We start from the raw sequence: 19142 nt of genomic DNA, 5'->3' as shown, positions 1-19142 counted from the left end.
CACCAGTTTTGAGCGAGAGAGAGAGAGAGCGAAGAATAATACTGGCCTAGTAAGCAGTTTAGAAACAAGGCCACCTCTAGACAGACGAAGATTACACTATACAAGCCACTGATACTACCCGTGTTGTTATGTGGTTCTGAGGCATGGGTACTTGTGGAAGCAGATGAGACAGTGCTTGGAGTATTTGGAGAGAAAGATTCTTCGTAAAATATATGGACCAGTTTGCGTTAATGGAGAATATAGGCGACGTATGAACCACGAGCTATATGAGCTGGCGACGATAGCATAGTTACACGCATCAAAATACAACGGTTGCGTTGGCTAGGTCATGTTGTCAGAATGGATGAAAAAGCCCCAGCAAAGAAGCCTTTTGGAGGCTAACACGGTGGTACACGCAAACCGGGAAGATCAAAAGCCCAATGCAAAGATCAAGCGGTGGGAGACACCTTGAAACTTGGTGTCAGAGATTTTAAAATGAGCGCAGTAGAACGAGGCGCTTGGAACGCTATTTCACGTTCGACTAATGGAACAAATATTCTGTCATAGCCAATTAAAGTAAAGTAAGCGAATGAGCGGAGGCCAGCGTAGCGCAGAGGTTATCATGTCCGCCTATGACGCTAAACGCCTGGGTTCGAATTCTGGCGAGACCATCAGCAAATATTTTCAGCGGTGGTTTTCCCCTCCTAATGCTGGCAACATTTGTGAGGTACTATGCCATGTAAAACTTCTCTCCAAAGAGGTGTCGCACTGCGGCACGCCTTTCGGTCTTGGCTATAAAAAGGAGGCCCCTTATCATTGAGCTTAAATTTGAATCGGACTGCTCTCATTGATATGTCAGAAGTTTGCCCCTGTTCCTTAATGGTATTTTCAGGGGCAAAATTTGCAATTTGCAAGCGAATGGGATTTAAGCCGTGCTTACTCTTAGTTGTATTGATGTGCCACCACTCTCCAGAAAATGGCGTTGGCCTTTCCTTACTACTTGTATTAACGTTATGAAATTTTAAAAACATTTAAGTTTTACAAGTAACCATAGTGGTTAGGAAGCTCTTCAAAACTTTCAAGTTAAAATTTAGGGGCTACACTCAGAAAAATTGGTTAGTAAAAATGGCAAATAATCTTATTTACGTTATGAAATTTTACAAACATTTAAGTTTTACAAGTAACCATAGTGGTTAGGAAGCCCTTCAAAACTTTCAAATTAAAATTTTGGGTCTACACTCAGAAAAATTTGTTAGTTGAAACGGCATTATTTACGTTATGAAATTTTACAAACATTTAAGTTTTACAAGTAACCATAGTGGTTAGGAAGCCCTTCAAAACTTTAAAATTAAAATTTTGGGTCTACACTCAGAAAAATTTGTTAGTAAAAACAGCAAAACATCTTCAAAACCGATAGTCGGAGAAGTTTTCCTCTACAAGTGGTAAATGAAAATGTTTTAGACATAAAGTGTGATACATTTAAATGGATTTCCTATAGGGCATACCCCTTGCAAAATAAAAAAAATTATCTTTAAGACAAAGAAAGTTTAATAGAATTTAACTAAGAACTTGAATACCTTAATGTAACACAAAAAAGACGTCCCTTAAAAATGACAAAGAAAAAAACTTAACAAAGCAATAAAACCATAAATAAAAAGAACCGTCCAAGTAAATTGTTAAAATAATAAATTTTTGAAATCAAAAACCTTGTTAACACAGACAAACAACTCCATCCCCAATGTGAAAGTTTTATTTTTTTGAAAAAATAGAAATTGCAAAAAATCAGGCCAGTAATGAATTACATCTTTGAAAATTTACATGCAATCAACATATACAAATACAACAACACTTTAAATATTTTTACAAACATAAAAGTCAAATATTACAAAAAAAACCCAAATTTAAAACTAAATGTTTAGAAGAAAGAAAAAAACTCTAACTAGTCTTAGTTATGGATACATTAGATATTAAAACAAAAATAACTGAACTCTAGCAGCATCTTTTTCAAAATTTAAGATCATTGTAAAACTATCAGTTTTGGTTTAGTAAACGAAAAACAAAATCCAGTAAAAAGTATAATGATGCCATTTGAATAAATTAGTAAAGTTTTGAACTTATGTGAAAGTAAAGTAAACTTAAAAATTAAAATCACTTAAGGATATTCGAAGAATTTGTTCTCTATGTTTGGAGCATAATATGTTCATTAAAATGCGAAGAAACTTTCAAAACAAAATTATCATCATTTCCTTAATTTAATGATACTTTCCTTTGAACTTTATCATAATAAGTAAAAAAAAAATTCAGATAATTTAGTTAATCTTAGAAATGAAATTTGCTGGAGATAGAAATGGCTTTGGATTCAGTTTCATTACATTTTTGGCTTAAAATATTGTTCTGTTTCATAAAAAATTGTTTTAATTGCGCACAGTGCAATGAAATAATATCTTCTAACATTTCATAACTAACTCTTAACACTATCTGGTGCAAAAATATCCCCCAATGTCACAAAAACCAAATGATTGAAATGATAAACAGGAACTTAACAAACAAAAAAATGACAAATATTTTTTATATAGACATGAAAGTAGAAATAAATATAAAAATAATTTTTTTTTTAATTTTAGTTTTTCAAACTAAAAGACATTTATTATAAAAAGATTCCCATTTTCCCATTTCGAAGAAAATAGTATTAAGTGAAAAAAATAACAAAAACTTAATCAATATACATATATATGGGATTAATTCCAACCCAAAGGAAATGGGAACTACAGACACTCAAACTAATTAAGACAAGAAAAAGAACAACAACAAAAGTGAAAACATATTTATAAAATGTTATATTATTTTCATTGTTTTTAACAAATTTTACTTTGAATATTTCTAACAAAAAAAAAATCTACAATTAGATAAGAAAAAACAACAACATTTTTTCAACTAACTACCATATACTAAGTATATCTCTGACTAACCATAAGAAAAAAAATGAATGAAGACAACTTTAAAACACATCTACAAAATGAACAATTTATGATAATTCCAACTTTAAGTCTAAGCAAGTTTAACTATAATTGCAACTAGGATAAGAAGTTACTCCGTATTCGTATTCTTATCATCGCAGTCTTTGAACACACACACCCCAAATATTCACCAACATAACACCAATCGAAATAATTATTAATAGAATAAAAATTAAAATGTTTATAAAATTAATATCAAACAATGTTAACAAATCTTATTTGATTATAAAACGAAACTTCTTTTTCGAGAAATTAATTTTTAATGTATTACCATTTTTCTTTTCTTTTTTATTGTAATTACGATTTTTATACACTTTTCATAATTTGTAAACCTGAACCTAATATAAATAATTAATTAAAACATAATATATATATATATACAATTAAGTCGTTAAAAATGTATGAAATATAAAATAAAATATAAATTTCATTACACAAAAATCAAAGACTTTGAAACATAATGGCCAGGAAGTCATGGAAGAAATATCACAACTGCAAATCCGAAAATTTTTGCACTGGTGAAAATCTTAAAAATTTCAATTGGCCACTAAGAGATCAAAAGTACGATTACTAAGGAATTTGTAACGGAAAATGAGATTCCACGCTTTATTCCGAATCTAGGGATGCTTTTGGATTTGCGAAATTCGAAGATTTAAGGGAGTTATAACATTTTTGGAGTAAAATTTTACTAAGAAAAATTTTCGATTTTTTAAATATTTTTCAATGAAAACGATGAAGTTTTCAGTTCAGGTAGTATAATTGAGGTATGAACAGCACATGGGAATGCAAATCCGAAACATTTTGGGATGGTCGAAAATCGAAATTTTCAATAGGCTATACCCTTGCCAGAAAAAATTGAAAAAAATCGAAAGTTCGATTTCTAAGAAATAGCTATCGTAAATTCATTCCTCGAACCCAGCGGTGCTTTTGGATATTCGAAATTCGAAGATTTGGGGGAGTTGTAGCATTTTCGGAGTAAAATTTTACATACAAAATTTTTCGATTTTTTACTCATTTTTCAATGAAAACGATTAAGTTTTCACTTCAGGTAGTATTATTGAGGTATGAACAGCACATGGGAATGCAAATCCGAAACATTTTGGGATGGTCGAAAATAGAAATTTTCAATGGGCTATACCCTTGGAAAAAATCAAAATTTCGATTTCTAAGAAATTGTTGTTGGAAAATGATTCCTCGCTGTATTCCAAATCCAGGGCTGCATTCGAATTTTCGAAATTCGAAGATTTGGGGAAGTTATAGCATTTTCGGAGTAAATTTTTATCAAGAATGTTTTTCGATTTTTTACTCATTTTTCAATGAAAACGATGAAGTTTTCACTTCAGGTAGTATTATTGAGGTATGAACAGCGCATGGGAATGCAAATCCGAAACATTTTGGGATGGTCGAAAATCGAAATTTTCAATGGGCTATACCCTTGCCAGAAAAAATTGGAAAAAATCGAAATTTCGATTTGTAAGAAATTGTTGTTGGAAAATGATTCCTCGCTGTATTCCAAATCCAAGGGTTCATTCGAATTTTCGAAATTCGAAGATTTGGGGGAGTTCTAGCATTTTCGGAGTAAATTTTTATCAAGAATGTTTTTCGATTTTTTACTCATTTTTCAATGAAAACGATGAAGTTTTCAGTTCAGGTAGTATAATTGAGGTATGAACAGCGCATGGGAATGCAAATCCGAAACATTTTGGGATGGTCGAAAATCGAAATTTTCAATGGGCTATACCCTTGCCAGAAAATATTAGAAAAAACAGAAATTTCGATTTCTAAGAAATTGTTGTTGGAAAATGATTCCTCGCTGTATTCCAAATCCAGGGGTGCATTCGAATTTTCGAAATTCGAAGATTTGGGGGAGTTATAGCATTTTCAGAGTAAAATTTTACATACAAAATTTTTCGATTTTTTACTCATTTTTCAATGAAAACGATGAAGTTTTCACTTCTGGTAGTATAATTGAGGTATGAACAGCGCATGGGAATGCAAATCCGAAACATTTTGGGATGGTTGAAAATCGAAATTTTCAATGGGCTATACCCTTGCCACAAAAAATTGGAAAAAATCAAAATTTCGATTTCTAAGAAATTGTTGTTGGAAAATGATTATTCGCTGTATTCCAAATCCAGGGCTGCATTCGAATTTTCGAAATTCGAAGATTTGGGGGAGTTACAGCATTTTCGGAGTAAAATTTTACATACAAAATTTTTCGATTTTTTACTCATTTTTCAATGAAAACGATGAAGTTTTCACTTCTGGTAGTATAATTGAGGTATGGACAGCACATGGGAATGCAAATCCGAAACATTTTGGGATGGTCGAAAATAGAAATTTTCAATGGCCTATACCCTTGCCAGAAAAAATTGGAAAAAATCGAAATTTCGATTTCTAAGAAATTGTTGTTGGAAAATGATTCCTCGCTGTATTCCAAATCCAGGGCTGCATTCGAATTTTCGAAATTCGAAGATTTGGGGAGTTATAGCATTTTCGGAGTAAAATTTTACATACAAAATTTTTCGATTTTTTACTCATTTTTCAATGAAAACGATGAAGTTTTCACTTCAGGTAGTATAATTGAGGTATGAACAGCACATGGGAATGCAAATCCGAAACATTTTGGGATGGTCAAAAATCGAAATTTTCAATAGGCAATACCCTTGCCAGAAAAAAATTGGAAAAAATCGAAATTTCGATTTCTAAGAAATTGTTGTTGGAAAATGATTCCTCGCTGTATTCCAAATCCAGGGCTGCATTCGAATTTTCGAAATTCGAAGATTTGTGGGAGTTATAGCATTTTCGGAGTAAAATTTTACATACAAAATTTTTCGATTTTTTACTCATTTTTCAATGAAAACGATGAAGTTTTCACTTCAGGTAGTATAATTGAGGTATGGACAGCACATGGGAATGCAAATCCGAAACATTTTGGGATGGTCGAAAATCGAAATTTTCAATGGCCTATACCCTTGCCAGAAAAAATTGGAAAAAATCGAAATTTCGATTTCTAAGAAATTGTTGTTGGAAAATGATTCCTCGCTGTATTCCAAATCCAGGGGTGCATTCGAATTTTCGAAATTCGAAGATTTGGGGAGTTATAGCATTTTCGGAGTAAAATTTTACATACAAAATTTTTCGATTTTTTACTCATTTTTCAATGAAAACGATGAAGTTTTCACTTCAGGTAGTATAATTGAGGTATGGACAGCACATGGGAATGCAAATCCGAAACATTTTGGGATGGTCGAAAATCGAAATTTTCAATGGCCTATACCCTTGCCAGAAAAAATTGGAAAAAATCGAAATTTCGATTTCTAAGAAATTGTTGTTGGAAAATGATTCCTCGCTGTATTCCAAATCCAGGGCTGCATTCGAATTTTCGAAATTCGAAGATTTGGGGGAGTAAATTTTTATCAAGAATGTTTTTCGATTTTTTACTCATTTTTCAATGAAAACGATGAAGTTTTCACTTCAGGTATTATAATTGAGGTATGGACAGCACATGGGAATGCAAATCCAAAGCATTTTGGGATGGTCGAAAATCGAAATTTTCAATGGGCTATACCCTTGCCAGAAAATATTGCAAAAAATCAAATTTTCGATTTCTAAGAAATTGTTGTTGGAAAATGATTCCTCACTGTATTCCAAATCCAGGGCTGCATTCGAATTTTCGAAATTCGAAGATTTGGGGGAGTTTTAGCATTTTCGGAGTAAATTTTTATCAAGAATGTTTTTCGATTTTTAACTCATTTTTCAATGAAAACGATGAAGTTTTCAGTTCAGGTGGTATAATTGAGGTATGAACAGCGCATGGGAATGCAAATCCGAAACATTTTGGGATGGTCGAAAATCGAAATTTTCAATGGGCTATACCCTTGCCAGAAAAAATTGGAAAAAATCAAAATTTCGATTTCTAAGAAATTGTTGTTGGAAATGATTCCTCGCTGTATTCCAAATCCAGGGCTGCATTCGAATTTTCGAAATTCGAAGATTTGTGGGTGTTCAATATCAATAAGGGATTTTAGCTATTTGGGAGTAAATGAGCTGGGATTTGTGTCATTAATGTGGAGAAACTTTGCACATGGCAAATTCATACTACGGAGATGTAGTATATTTTTCGTTTTGTTTGAAAATTACTCCAAATTCACTATTTATATTTTTTATTTTATTTCAAATAAAATAAAAGCTTCAAGTTTATTGAGGAATGAATCACCTCACTTGCCTTTTAAATGAAAACCCGAGATGATTGAGTTCAAAATGGGATGATATGGTTGTCTTTTATTTAGAGGGGTGTATGGGATACAACTTACATTTTATGTAGATGATAAAAAGCTGCAGAGAACCAACCACTTGGATGTGATGCTGTAGTAAAAGGAGCTCGAGACTTCTTCGTGGCAACACCAAGAAGCATCGGCCTCCACTCAATACAACAACACACAAAGAGGATGGTTAACTTGTTGCCATACTATTAATTTGGAATACTGGGATGTTTCAACAGTGACTTAAAAACTATTACATGGTAATTCAAAATAAGGTAAGGTAAATTAGATAATCAATTCAAATAATTCAAAATAACATCAGAGGGAAACTACTTTCAACATCCTGCCCCCCTTGGCCGGAAAGGGCAACAATTATAGAGCGCGTTTGAGCTGGTTCAATATACGAAAAGCTTTCTCCAGGCACCGTTGAGATTTTTCTGAATTACTGTTATTACCATAACGTAGTCTAGAATTTGCTGAGTTATGACCACCTCTCTCGGCTGGACGCAATTGTGTAGTTGGACGTTGGCATTTGTTTTTTAGAACTCTTCTTCTGTCAGCTCGGCATCGTTCTGGTTGTAGTCTTTGTTGAATTGGTTCATGGAGTAGGGTGTGGTGTCCCCTTTCGCAACGTTGGCATAAATTAGTTGATGTGCACTGCGCTGTTTTATGCGAACGGGCCAAACAATTTAAGCAATACTTATGGCGAACAACAGCACGACGACGATCTTTGACCGCCATTTTTAAGAACTGTCTACAATATCTAAGAGGGTGATAATTTTTACAAATTAGGCATTGATGGATTCTGGAATTTCTTCTGTCCCTGTGGAAGACAAAATTTTGTGTGATGATATGAAATAATGATAATTTCAAATAGGTACGTCTTGACAGAAACGATTGTAAGGAATATTTAAGATTGAGGAGCATTATATGGTAAAATACACAATTTTACTATTGGTCTCCTTATGGTCCCAAGCTGAGTCCTTATATCAGCTACCCGGGCAAGACCGTCTGGTCCTAGATAAACTTTTGTAATGCGACCCAACCGCCATTCACACGGAGGCAAGGAGTCGTCTTTAATAAGGACGAACTGGTCTACGGATAAATTCTTTTGCAAACGCTGCCACTTGTATCTGCTTTGAAGTTCCTTAATGTACTCATCCTTCCACCTCCGAGCAAATTGGTGTTGGATAGATTTGAGTTTATCCCATTTGTCTACAATAGGAAATGTCTCGTCAGTAGCCTCCGGCATAGCAACCATAGGAGCACCTCGTAAAAAGTGACCTGGGGTCAAGGCTAATAATTCCAAAGGGTCGTCCGTCATCGGTGATAGGGGTCGAGAATTTAAGACCGCCTCGATTCGTACTAAAAGGGTGCAAAATTCCTCGAACGTGTATTTGGCATTCTGGGTTACTTTCCGAAAATGCATTTTAAAGGATTTCACCCCAGCTTCCCAAATTCCCCCCATATGTGGGGCATTGGGAGGAATAAAGGTCCACTGAAATCCATGTGTAGCGTACTTTTCAACAATATCCTTGGATATGGCTTTGAGAAAATGGACATATTGGAAATTAAATGCTCTCTCAGCCCCCACAAAATTAGTACCATTATCCGACATCAACTTTTGTGGCAGGCCTCGCCTTCCAACAAATCTTACAAAGGCAGCCCGAAATGAGGCAGATGAAAGGTCCGAGCAGAGTTCCAAATGGATGGATTTCGTACTTAGACAAATAAAAATGCAAACATAACCTTTAAGAAATGTAGCCTGTCGTAGTCGAGACACCTTTATTGGAAATGGTCCCGCGAAATCTAGACCTGTTATGGTGAACGGAGGGGAAAATTTGCTTCGTTCAATAGGCAATGCTGCCATGAACTGTGTTTGGAGGCGCTGTTTATATGCAATGCAAGTTTTGCATTGATGTATGCATTTCTTTATTGCTGATCTAAGCCTCGATACATAATATTCGCTTCGAATTGTCCTTATCATTAGGTTGTGTTCGGCGTGCATCAAAAAAATGTGAGTAAACTCGATTAATAAAGTGCAATATTTGGACTTTACGGGGACTATGATGGGATGGCGTTCGTTAAAGGCGAAATCTGAATTTGAGATTCTGCCTGAGGCTCTGAGTACCCCACATTTATCAATAAAAGGATTTAGAGAATATAAAGGACTTTTCTTGCTAATAGGTTTTGACGTCAAAAGTGAATGATATTCCTTGCCATAGTACTGCCTTTGGGCCAAAGTAATTAGCAAGTTTTTTGTTTCGGTGAATTCGGAATGTGTTATAATTTTGGAGTCTTGAGTGTGTTGTTGTCGTTTTTCTTTGTGGGAGTTATGCAAAAACCTTCGTACATAGCAAATTACTCGTATGGCGCGGTCCCACCTTGAAAATCTTTCTAAGGGATCTACAATTTCGTTCATATGGAAAACATTTATCTTTTTCTTTTCGGGCGGGTCAATATATGCAGGAAGAGACTTTGGCCATTCGTTTGGCGGCTCTATAAGCCATGTTGGACCCTTCCACCACAAGGAATTCTGCATGAGGTCCATAGTATTACAACCCCTAGAACCCACATCTGCTGGATTGTCTGCTGATCGAATGTGACGCCATGAAATGTTACCAATATTTCGAATAATTTCTGCTGTCCTATTAGCGACGTATGTCTTCCATGATGATGGCGGTTTTTCTAACCAGCCGAGGACAATCGATGAGTCACACCATAAGTAGAGGTCATAATTATTTATCGGGAGTTGAGACAGTACTTTTTTCACCAACCGAGAGAGAAGTAGAGCACCACACAATTCCAGTCTTGGTAGACTTACGGGTTCTAGCGGAGCCACTTTGGTTTTTGACACAAATAAATTAGATTCCGTTGATTGATTTCTTTGGACACGTAAATAGATAACCGCGCAATACGCCTTCTCAGACGCGTCACAGAAACCGTGAATCTGCGTAGAGACAAGGGGGGCAAACTTTACCCAGCGAGGAATATGTATGTTGGGTATTAGCTGTATGTTATCTACAAATTGATTCCACTTGAGCAGGGTATTGGGTTTGACGCTTTCATCCCACTTAGTTCCTTCCAACCAGAGATGTTGTAGGAGCATTTTTGACTGGATTATAATGGGCGAAATCCACCCCGCCGGGTCAAATATTTTTGCGACAGTGGACAGTATTTTTCTTTTTGTAATATCTAATTGTTTTTCTATGGGTTCTATTTTATATGAAAAACAATCTTTCAGCGCGTTCCACTGTATTCCAAGCGTTTTAGTACCGCTTGTTTCTGCGAACTTGAGAAAGTCACAATCTAAGAGTGATTCGTTGGGAACGGATTCCAGTATATCTTTGGTGTTTGCCGATATTTTTCTCAAATGAAATCCAGCAGATTCCAATACCGTAATGATTTGAGAGAGCACTTTTATAGCCGAATTTAAATCATGAGAGCCTGTCAGAATATCGTCTACGTATGTCTCATTTCTTAAAATATGTGCTGCCTGAGGAAAACGATCCTCAGAGTCTTTGGCAAGCTGTAATAATGTCCTGATGGCTAAATATGGTGCACAATTTACACCAAATGTCACCGTTCGGAGTGTGAAGTCTTGAATGGGATCGCATGGGTTCATCCGAAAGACGATTCGTTGAAAGGGAGTGTCTCCATCATGGACCAAGATCTGGCGATACATTTTTTCTATATCACCGCAAAAAACGTACTGATATAGCCGCCAATTAACGATCAGGGTCATGAGGTCCAGTTGTAGGGTTGGTCCAACTAATAAGATGTCATTTAAGGAGTTGCCTGAGTTACTTTTCCTTGAAGCATTGAAGACTACCCTTAGCTTAGTACTCCGACTGTCGGGCTTCATAACCGCATGGTGAGGCATATAATATGAGTGAAATGAACCTTGGGAAATTATTTCCTGAGATGATGTTGGTGTCATATGACCAAGTGTCAAATATTCGGCCAAAACATTTCGATAAGTTTCGGCAAACTCGGAATTTTTTTTCAAAGAATTTTCCATACCAATAAACTGGATGAGGGCTTTAGAACGAGAACACCCCAAAGGCATCTCCCGTGGAAACCCAGGTTTGAATGGAAGTTTAACCACATATCGGCCATCCTTATTCCTATACGTGGTCTTCAAATACAGAGATTCGCAGAACTCATCTTCTTTCGAAAAGGGAATCTTATTCGGTATCTCTTCCTGCTCCCAAAATCTTCTGAGTTGTGTACTAATGGCTTCGTCATCCATTTCAGAAATTCCAATGGAGAATGCCGAAACAGATTGACACTGAATAGGCCCGCTAATAATCCAACCGAATATTGTGGCTTGAGCAAGGAGAGATTCAGAAATCTTACGTAACCCGTTTATGAGAAGAGAGGGCATCACATCGCTGCCGAGGAGCAAGTCTACATTCCCAGGAGTGTAGAAATCAGGGTCTGCGAGTTCCAAACCCTCTATGCCACTAAAATTGGTTTGTGACTTGGCTATCTCGAAATTAGGTAAAAGCCTTGTGATTCTTGGGACAACTATCGCTCCCAAATTCACCTCAATCTCATGCTTCTCTGAATACAGAGTTAACGAACATATGGAATTAGAATTTGCCACAATTTCACCACCCATTCCATGGATCTGGAAATTCTTATTCTCAACCACAAGCTTTAATCGCTGCTGAAGAGTCTTCGAAACAAAAGAGCGCTCAGAGCCTTGATCAAGAAAAGCTCTTGCTTTTAACAAATCACCATTGTGCTTTATTTGGACAACAGCAGTAGGTAGCAAAGTGTTTCCTTTCCAAGAATTGTCAGCATTAGAAGTAAAGTGTGAAGCTGTTTCCAAAGTTACATTGCTGTGATGCGTATAAGAAGAATCCGGGGCTTCTTCTGGGGCCTGAGATTCGTCGCTAACCGGTGATTTTGGACTATAGCTTTTTTGATTAGAACTAGCTCCATTTCGGGTAAAATGCAGTAGTGAATGATGGTTCTTGTTACAAGTGTTGCATGTGAATTTGCTCTGACAGTTCTTCCGAGTATGAGTATAAGAGAGACAATTAATGCATATGTTATTTAAGGAGACAAATGTGCTTCGAGATTGTGGGTCAAGCTTTTTAAATTCTGGGCATTGTTTCAATGGGTGGTTAAGTTTGCATATCTTGCACGGGAAACTGGCTTCATTCTTGGTCACAGTAGTACTTTCCCTATGAATTTCTTTAGTTGCAGGTCGTGCATCTTGAATGCTATTCAAACGTTCCACCACTTCATACCTATGTGAGAGAAAGGTGTCCATTTGTTCCCATTCTGGAAGTTCCTTGTGGGATTTCAGGGACTGTTCCCACAGGGAGAGAGTTTCGTGGGGAAGTTTAGTGGAGCAAATGTAAATAAGTATAGGATCCCAGTCCTTTGTCGAGATATTCTGCGCCTTCAGAGCAGAGAGGCAGTCATTAATTGTGCTTCGCAAGTATTGAAGGGACTCACAACTTTCGGAAGTAATGGGAGGTAAATTTAGAAGAATTTTAAGTTGATTGTCCACTAATATCCTTTTATTTTCGTACCTCATACGCAAAGCCTCCCATGCTAAGCAAAAATTTTCACCGCAGAGCTTATACTTCTTCACAATCTCTCCTGCCTGCCCGCGACATTTGAGGCGGAGGTGATAAAGCTTTTGAACAGGCGGTAGTCTAGGGTGATCGACATATACCGCAGAGAACATGTCTCTAAATGCTGGCCATTCTTCGTAGCCTCCATAGAACAGCTCCGTGTCGCAGGGAGGTACCTTTATAGCTAAATCGGTAGCTGGAATGTCATTCGCTATAAAGGAGGAGCTTATAGGGGAAGCAACAAAAGTTTTCTGCAAGTCGAAGATATTCGCCTTACAATTATGAAAGGACTTCGTGCATGTGCTATATTTGCCTCGTGCCGCTTCCAATGACTTCTGGTCAAGGTCGCCCTTCTTATTGATAAGAAGTTCCTTATATGACCTTTGCACCTCTGACCATCGATGGTTCAAGTCATGCAAATTTACCTCAAGCATTGAGTCCGTAATTTCAGTCTTTGCAAGGTTATCAAATTCCGAACAAAATATTACCAAATCATCGGAATAAAATGTAAAATCCTCCATAATGGTTTGTGTCTTGGCTTAAAAGAGGAATATAAAACTCAGGTATTGTGAATTCAAACGGGGTTATCTCTTAAAACAAAGGGATTGTTTATCAATTGGGTCCAAAAAATACTGATTCAAACCAATACTGCGTGTATATTATCTTTACATTGCAATTAGAAGAAAACAGATTCCGCATGCAGGGGGCAATACAAGTTATTGTAGATGAATTTCATACCAGTTAAAACGTCCAGCATGTGTGCCAAAAATTAGTCTCTAGCGGCCTTTATAAGGGTTCTAATCGAGAATAGATTTATAAATTAGAATCAAATACTATTGCATAGTACAACTCCAGTTAACATAAATAACCAGCTTGTGCAAAAGGTGAAAAATTATATATGGTACCAAATGTGTGTTATTGTGAATCACTAATGTAGAAATAGTGTGGCGTACTTTAAGGATGATTCCAGTTTATTATTCCAGATTCCATTTAGAATAAATGGAGATCTGTGATTGTTCAAAGGTGGTTATTGTGTTGGGCATTTGCATTCAACAATTATTAGTCTAATCGGAATGTGTTGAGTTTCTCCTATATTGGCTTATAAACATGCAAAAAAAAAATTGATGACGCCTATTGTGAATGTTGGTGAAAATGTGTTAGGCTTTGATGGTGTGTCCAGAAATCTGTAGGCAAATGTAGTAAAACTATCATGAAACTAAATTCTACCGAAAGATGGTAGTTTTCGTTCGCCTGTATCTTTCTCGGAGGGAACTTGGATTGTTCAGCCGTAAGAAATGAGATGGTTCATATTTTTTCACTTATCTTTCTAGCTAAAAATTGGAATTGGACTTACATCATTAATCCAGCGGGACATCACCAAAGAAAATATACTGCTGACGAGGTGGTGCAGTTGAAAGGGTTTAGAAATTGGGTGTCCCTGTCTATTGACTTGGAGGAATGAGTCGGTGAGAACAATTTAGTTGTACAAGCCTTTCGAAATTTTGTCGCCTCCTCTTTTAAACAGGGATGTACATACATTTAGATAACGTGGTTCAGGCGAAGACTACGTATTTATGTACGTTCTGTATGTTTTCCAAAAGAAATATTGGATATTATTCACATTACTTTATGCGATGATGGGGCTTCCTGTAATTGGAAGTTACGATGCCGCCGCCTTTATTATCTATAAAGAATAGAAGGAGAATGGGGAAGGTGGTCTTTTGCCGAAATAGTAATTAATTTGCGTATACCGATTAATTAATTTTGTGGTTTTGCTGAAGTGTACAGTTCCTGCAGAATGTGCCCGTTTCCAAGGTTGGTGGCCTTGAACCGTTACCTACACGTGTCAGGGCCTTGTAACTAAAAATTTCAGCAATTCTTCGCGTTCTCGTTGCGTGGGATGGAGAACAATAGTTTTCCACCGATTTCACGATCTTGAACTAACTTTCCGTTGTCTGATGAAAAATATTTAATAAAAACTTATAATTCTCCTTTCGGTCTTGGCACATGTAAAAAAACGACAGTTTGACATTTGTTACAGCGAGTTAGGGTTTCCGTGATACTAACAAAATGAACTTTTGAGGTATTTAACCATTAAGCTGTGTTCAATAAGGGTTCGAAGGACCATGTTCAATATCAATAAGGGATTTTAGCTATTTGGGAGTAAATGAGCTGGGATTTGTGTCATTAATGTGGAGAAACTTTGCACATGGCAAATTCATACTACGGAGATGTAGTATATTTTTCGTTTTGTTTGAAAATTACTCCAAATTCACTATTTATATTTTTTATTTTATTTCAAATAAAATAAAAGCTTCAAGTTTATTGAGGAATGAATCACCTCACTTGCCTTTTAAATGAAAACCCGAGATGATTGAGTTCAAAATGGGATGATATGGTTGTCTTTTATTTAGAGGGGTGTATGGGATACAACTTACATTTTATGTAGATGATAAAAAGCTGCAGAGAACCAACCACTTGGATGTGATGCTGTAGTAAAAGGAGCTCGAGACTTCTTCGTGGCAACACCAAGAAGCATCGGCCTCCACTCAATACAACAACACACAAAGAGGATGGTTAACTTGTTGCCATACTATTAATTTGGAATACTGGGATGTTTCAACAGTGACTTAAAAACTATTACATGGTAATTCAAAATAAGGTAAGGTAAATTAGATAATCAATTCAAATAATTCAAAATAACATCAGAGGGAAACTACTTTCAACAGTGGGAGTTATAGCATTTTCGGAGTAAAATTTTACATACAAAATTTTTCGATTTTTTACTCATTTTTCAATGAAAACGATGAAGTTTTCACTTCAGGTAGTATAATTGAGGTATGGACAGCACATGGGAATGCAAATCCGAAACATTTTGGGATGGTCGAAAATAGAAATTTTCAATGGGCCAGAAAAAATTGGAAAAAATCGAAATTTCGATTTCTAAGAAATTGTTGTTGGAAAATGATTCCTCGCTGTATTCCAAATCCAGGGGTGCATTCGAATTTTCGAAATTCGAAGATTTGGGGAGTTATAGCATTTTCGGAGTAAAATTTTACATACAAAATTTTTCGATTTTTTACTCATTTTTCAATGAAAACGATGAAGTTTTCACTTCAGGTAGTATAATTGAGGTATGAACAGCACATGGGAATGCAAATCCGAAACATTTTGGGATGGTCGAAAATCGAAATTTTCAATGAGCTATACCATTGCCAGAAAAAATTGGAAAAAATCAAAATTTCGATTTCTAAGAAATTGTTGTTGGAAAATGATTATTCGCTGATTTCCAAATCCAGGACTGCATTCGAATTTTCGAAATTCGAGGATTTGGGGGAGTTCTAGCATTTTCGGAGTAAATTTTTATCAAGAAAGTTTTTCGATTTTTTACTCATTTTTCAATGAAAACGATGAAGTTTTCACTTCAGGTAGTATAATTGAGGTATGGACAGCACATGGGAATGCAAATCCGAAACATTTTGGGATGGTCAAAAATAGAAATTTTCAATGGGCTATACCCTTGCCACAAAAAATTGGAAAAAATCAAAATTTCGATGTCTAAGAAATTGTTGTTGGAAAATGATTCCTCGCTGTATTCCAAATCCAGGGCTGCATTCGAATTTTCGAAATTCGAAGATTTGGGGGAGTAAATTTTTATCAAGAATGTTTTTCGATTTTGTACTCATTTTTCAATGAAAACGATGAAGTTTTCACTTCAGGTATTATAATTGAGGTATGGACAGCACATGGGAATGCAAATCCAAAGCATTTTGGGATGGTCGAAAATCGAAATTTTCAATGGGCTATACCCTTGCCAGAAAATATTGCAAAAAATCAAATTTTCGATTTCTAAGAAATTGTTGTTGGAAAATGATTATTCGCTGTATTCCAAATCCAGGGCTGCATTCGAATTTTCGAAATTCGAGGATTTGGGGGAGTTCTAGCATTTCGGAGTAAATTTTTATCAAGAATGTTTTTCGATTTTTTACTCATTTTTCAATGAAAACGATGAAGTTTTCACTTCAGGTAGTATAATTGAGGTATGAACAGCACATGGGAATGCAAATCCGAAACATTTTGGGATAGTCGAAAATCGAAATTTTTAATGGGCTATACCCTTGCCAGAAAAAATTGGAAAAAATCGAAATTTCGATTTGTAAGAAATTGTTGTTGGAAAATGATTCCTCGCTGTATTCTAAATCCAGGTCTGCATTCGAATTTTCGAAATTCGAAGATTTGGGGGAGTTATAGCATTTTCGGAGTAAATTTTTATCAAGAATGTTTTTCGATTTTTTACTCATTTTTCAATGAAAACGATGAAGTTTTCACTTCAGGTAGTATAATTGAGGTATGGACAGCACATGGGAATGCAAATCCGAAACATTTTGGGATGGTCAAAAATAGAAATTTTCAATGGGCTATACCCTTGCCACAAAAAATGGGAAAAAATCAAAATTTCGATTTCTAAGAAATTGTTGTTGGAAAATGATTTCTCGCTGTATTCCAAATCCAGGGCTGCATTCGAATTTTCGAAATTCGAAGATTTGGGGGAGTTATAGCATTTTCGGAGTAAAATTTTACATACAAAATTTTTCGATTTTTTACTCATTTTTCAATGAAAACGATGAAGTTTTCACTTCAGGTAGTATAATTGAGGTATGGACAGCACATGGGAATGCAAATCCGAAACATTTTGGGATGGTCGAAAATAGAAATTTTCAATGGGCTATACCCTTGGAAAAAATCAAAATTTCGATTTCTAAGAAATTGTTGTTGGAAAATGATTCCTCGCTGTATTCCAAATCCAGGGCTGCATTCGAATTTTCGAAATTCGAAGATTTGGGGGAGTTATAGCATTTTCGGAGTAAAATTTTACATACAAAATTTTTTGATTTTTTACTCATTTTTCAATGAAAACGATGAAGTTTTCACTTCAGGTAGTATAATTGAGGTATGAACAGCACATGGGAATGCAAATCCGAAACATTTTGGGATGGTCGAAAATAGAAATTTTCAATGGGCTATATATAGCCTTGCCACAAAAAATTGGAAAAAATCAAAATTTCGATTTCTAAGAAATTGTTGTTGGAAAATGATTCCTCGCTGTATTCCAAATCCAGGGCTGCATTCGAATTTTCGAAATTCGGAGATTTGGGGGAGTTATAGCATTTTCGGAGTAAAATTTTACATACAAAATTTTTCGATTTTTTACTCATTTTTCAATGAAAACGATGAAGTTTTCAGTTCAGGTAGTATAATTGAAGTATGAACAGCGCATGGGAATGCAAATCCGAAACATTTTGGGATGGTCGAAAATCGAAATTTTCAATGGGCTATACCCTTGCCAGAAAAAATTGAAAAAAATCAAAATTTCGATTTCTAAGAAATTGTTGTTGGAAAATGATTCCTCGCTGTATTCCAAATCCATGGCTGCATTCGAATTTTCGAAATTCGGAGATTTGGGGGAGTTATAGCATTTTCGGAGTAAAATTTTACATACAAAATTTTTCGATTTTTTACTCATTGTCCAATAAAAACGATGAAGTTTTCACTTCAGGTAGTATAATTGAGGTATGAACAGCACATGGGAATGCAAATCCGAAACATTTTGGGATGGTCGAAAATAGAAATTTTCAATGGGCTATACCCTTGCCAGAAAAAATTGGAAAAAATCAAAATTTCGATTTCTAAGACATTGTTGTTGGAAAATGATTATTCGCTGTATTCCAAATCCAGGGCTGCATTCGAATTTTCGAAATTCGAAGATTTGGGGGAGTTATAGCATTTTCGGAGTAGATTTTTATCAAGAATGTTTTTCGATTTTTTACTCATTTTTCAATGAAAACGATGAAGTTTTCACTTCAGGTAGTATAATTGAGGTATGAACTGCTCATGGGAATGCAAATCCGAAACATTTTGGGATGGTCGAAAATCGAAATTTTCAATGGGCTATACCCTTGCCACAAAAAATTGGAAAAAATCAAAACTTCGATTTCTAAGAAATTGTTGTTGGAAAATGATTATTCGCTGTATTCCAATTCCAGGGGTGCATTCAAATTTTCGAAATTCGAAGATTTGGGGGAGTTCTAGCATTTTCCAACAACAATTTCTTAGAAATTGAAATTTTGATTTTTTCCAATTTTTCTGGCAAGGGTATAGCCCATTGAAAATTTCGATTTTCGACCATCCCAAAATGTTTCGGATTTGCATTCCCATGTGCTGTTCATATCTCAATTATACTACCTGAAGTGAAAATTCTATTCGTAAGAAATTGTTGTTGGAAAATG

The 19142-nt window shown here is 35.5% G+C and overlaps 1 protein-coding gene across 4 annotated transcripts; it reads right to left on the bottom strand.

Moving 5' to 3' along the window:
• Positions 1 to 7248: 7248 nt before the first annotated feature.
• Positions 7249 to 15577, bottom strand: LOC131994114 (uncharacterized). Of its 4 annotated transcripts, none has more exons than XR_009396450.1 (3): positions 14607 to 14920; positions 14210 to 14539; positions 7249 to 8024 (listed from the first exon to the last, which is right to left on the bottom strand). XR_009396450.1 is itself a non-coding variant. In XM_059360417.1 (3 exons), the coding sequence occupies exons 2-3, from the start codon at positions 14212 to 14214 to the stop codon at positions 7634 to 7636; spliced, it is 456 nt and encodes a 151-aa protein (XP_059216400.1). In that variant the 5' UTR covers positions 14215 to 14539; positions 14607 to 14917; the 3' UTR covers positions 7249 to 7633. The 4 variants fall into 4 exon arrangements, 3 of the variants coding, with proteins under 3 accessions (XP_059216400.1, XP_059216398.1, XP_059216399.1); XM_059360417.1 differs by having other exon boundaries at positions 7249 to 8084; positions 14607 to 14917; XM_059360415.1 differs by lacking the exons at positions 14210 to 14539; positions 14607 to 14920 and adding an exon at positions 15294 to 15577 and having other exon boundaries at positions 7249 to 8084.
• Positions 15578 to 19142: the final 3565 nt, after the last annotated feature.

This window comes from Stomoxys calcitrans, chromosome 1 (genome assembly GCF_963082655.1).
Source record: "Stomoxys calcitrans chromosome 1, idStoCalc2.1, whole genome shotgun sequence".
In the NCBI taxonomy this organism is placed as follows: Eukaryota; Metazoa; Arthropoda; class Insecta; order Diptera; family Muscidae; genus Stomoxys; species Stomoxys calcitrans.
This window is presented reverse-complemented; position numbering and strand designations above follow the sequence as displayed.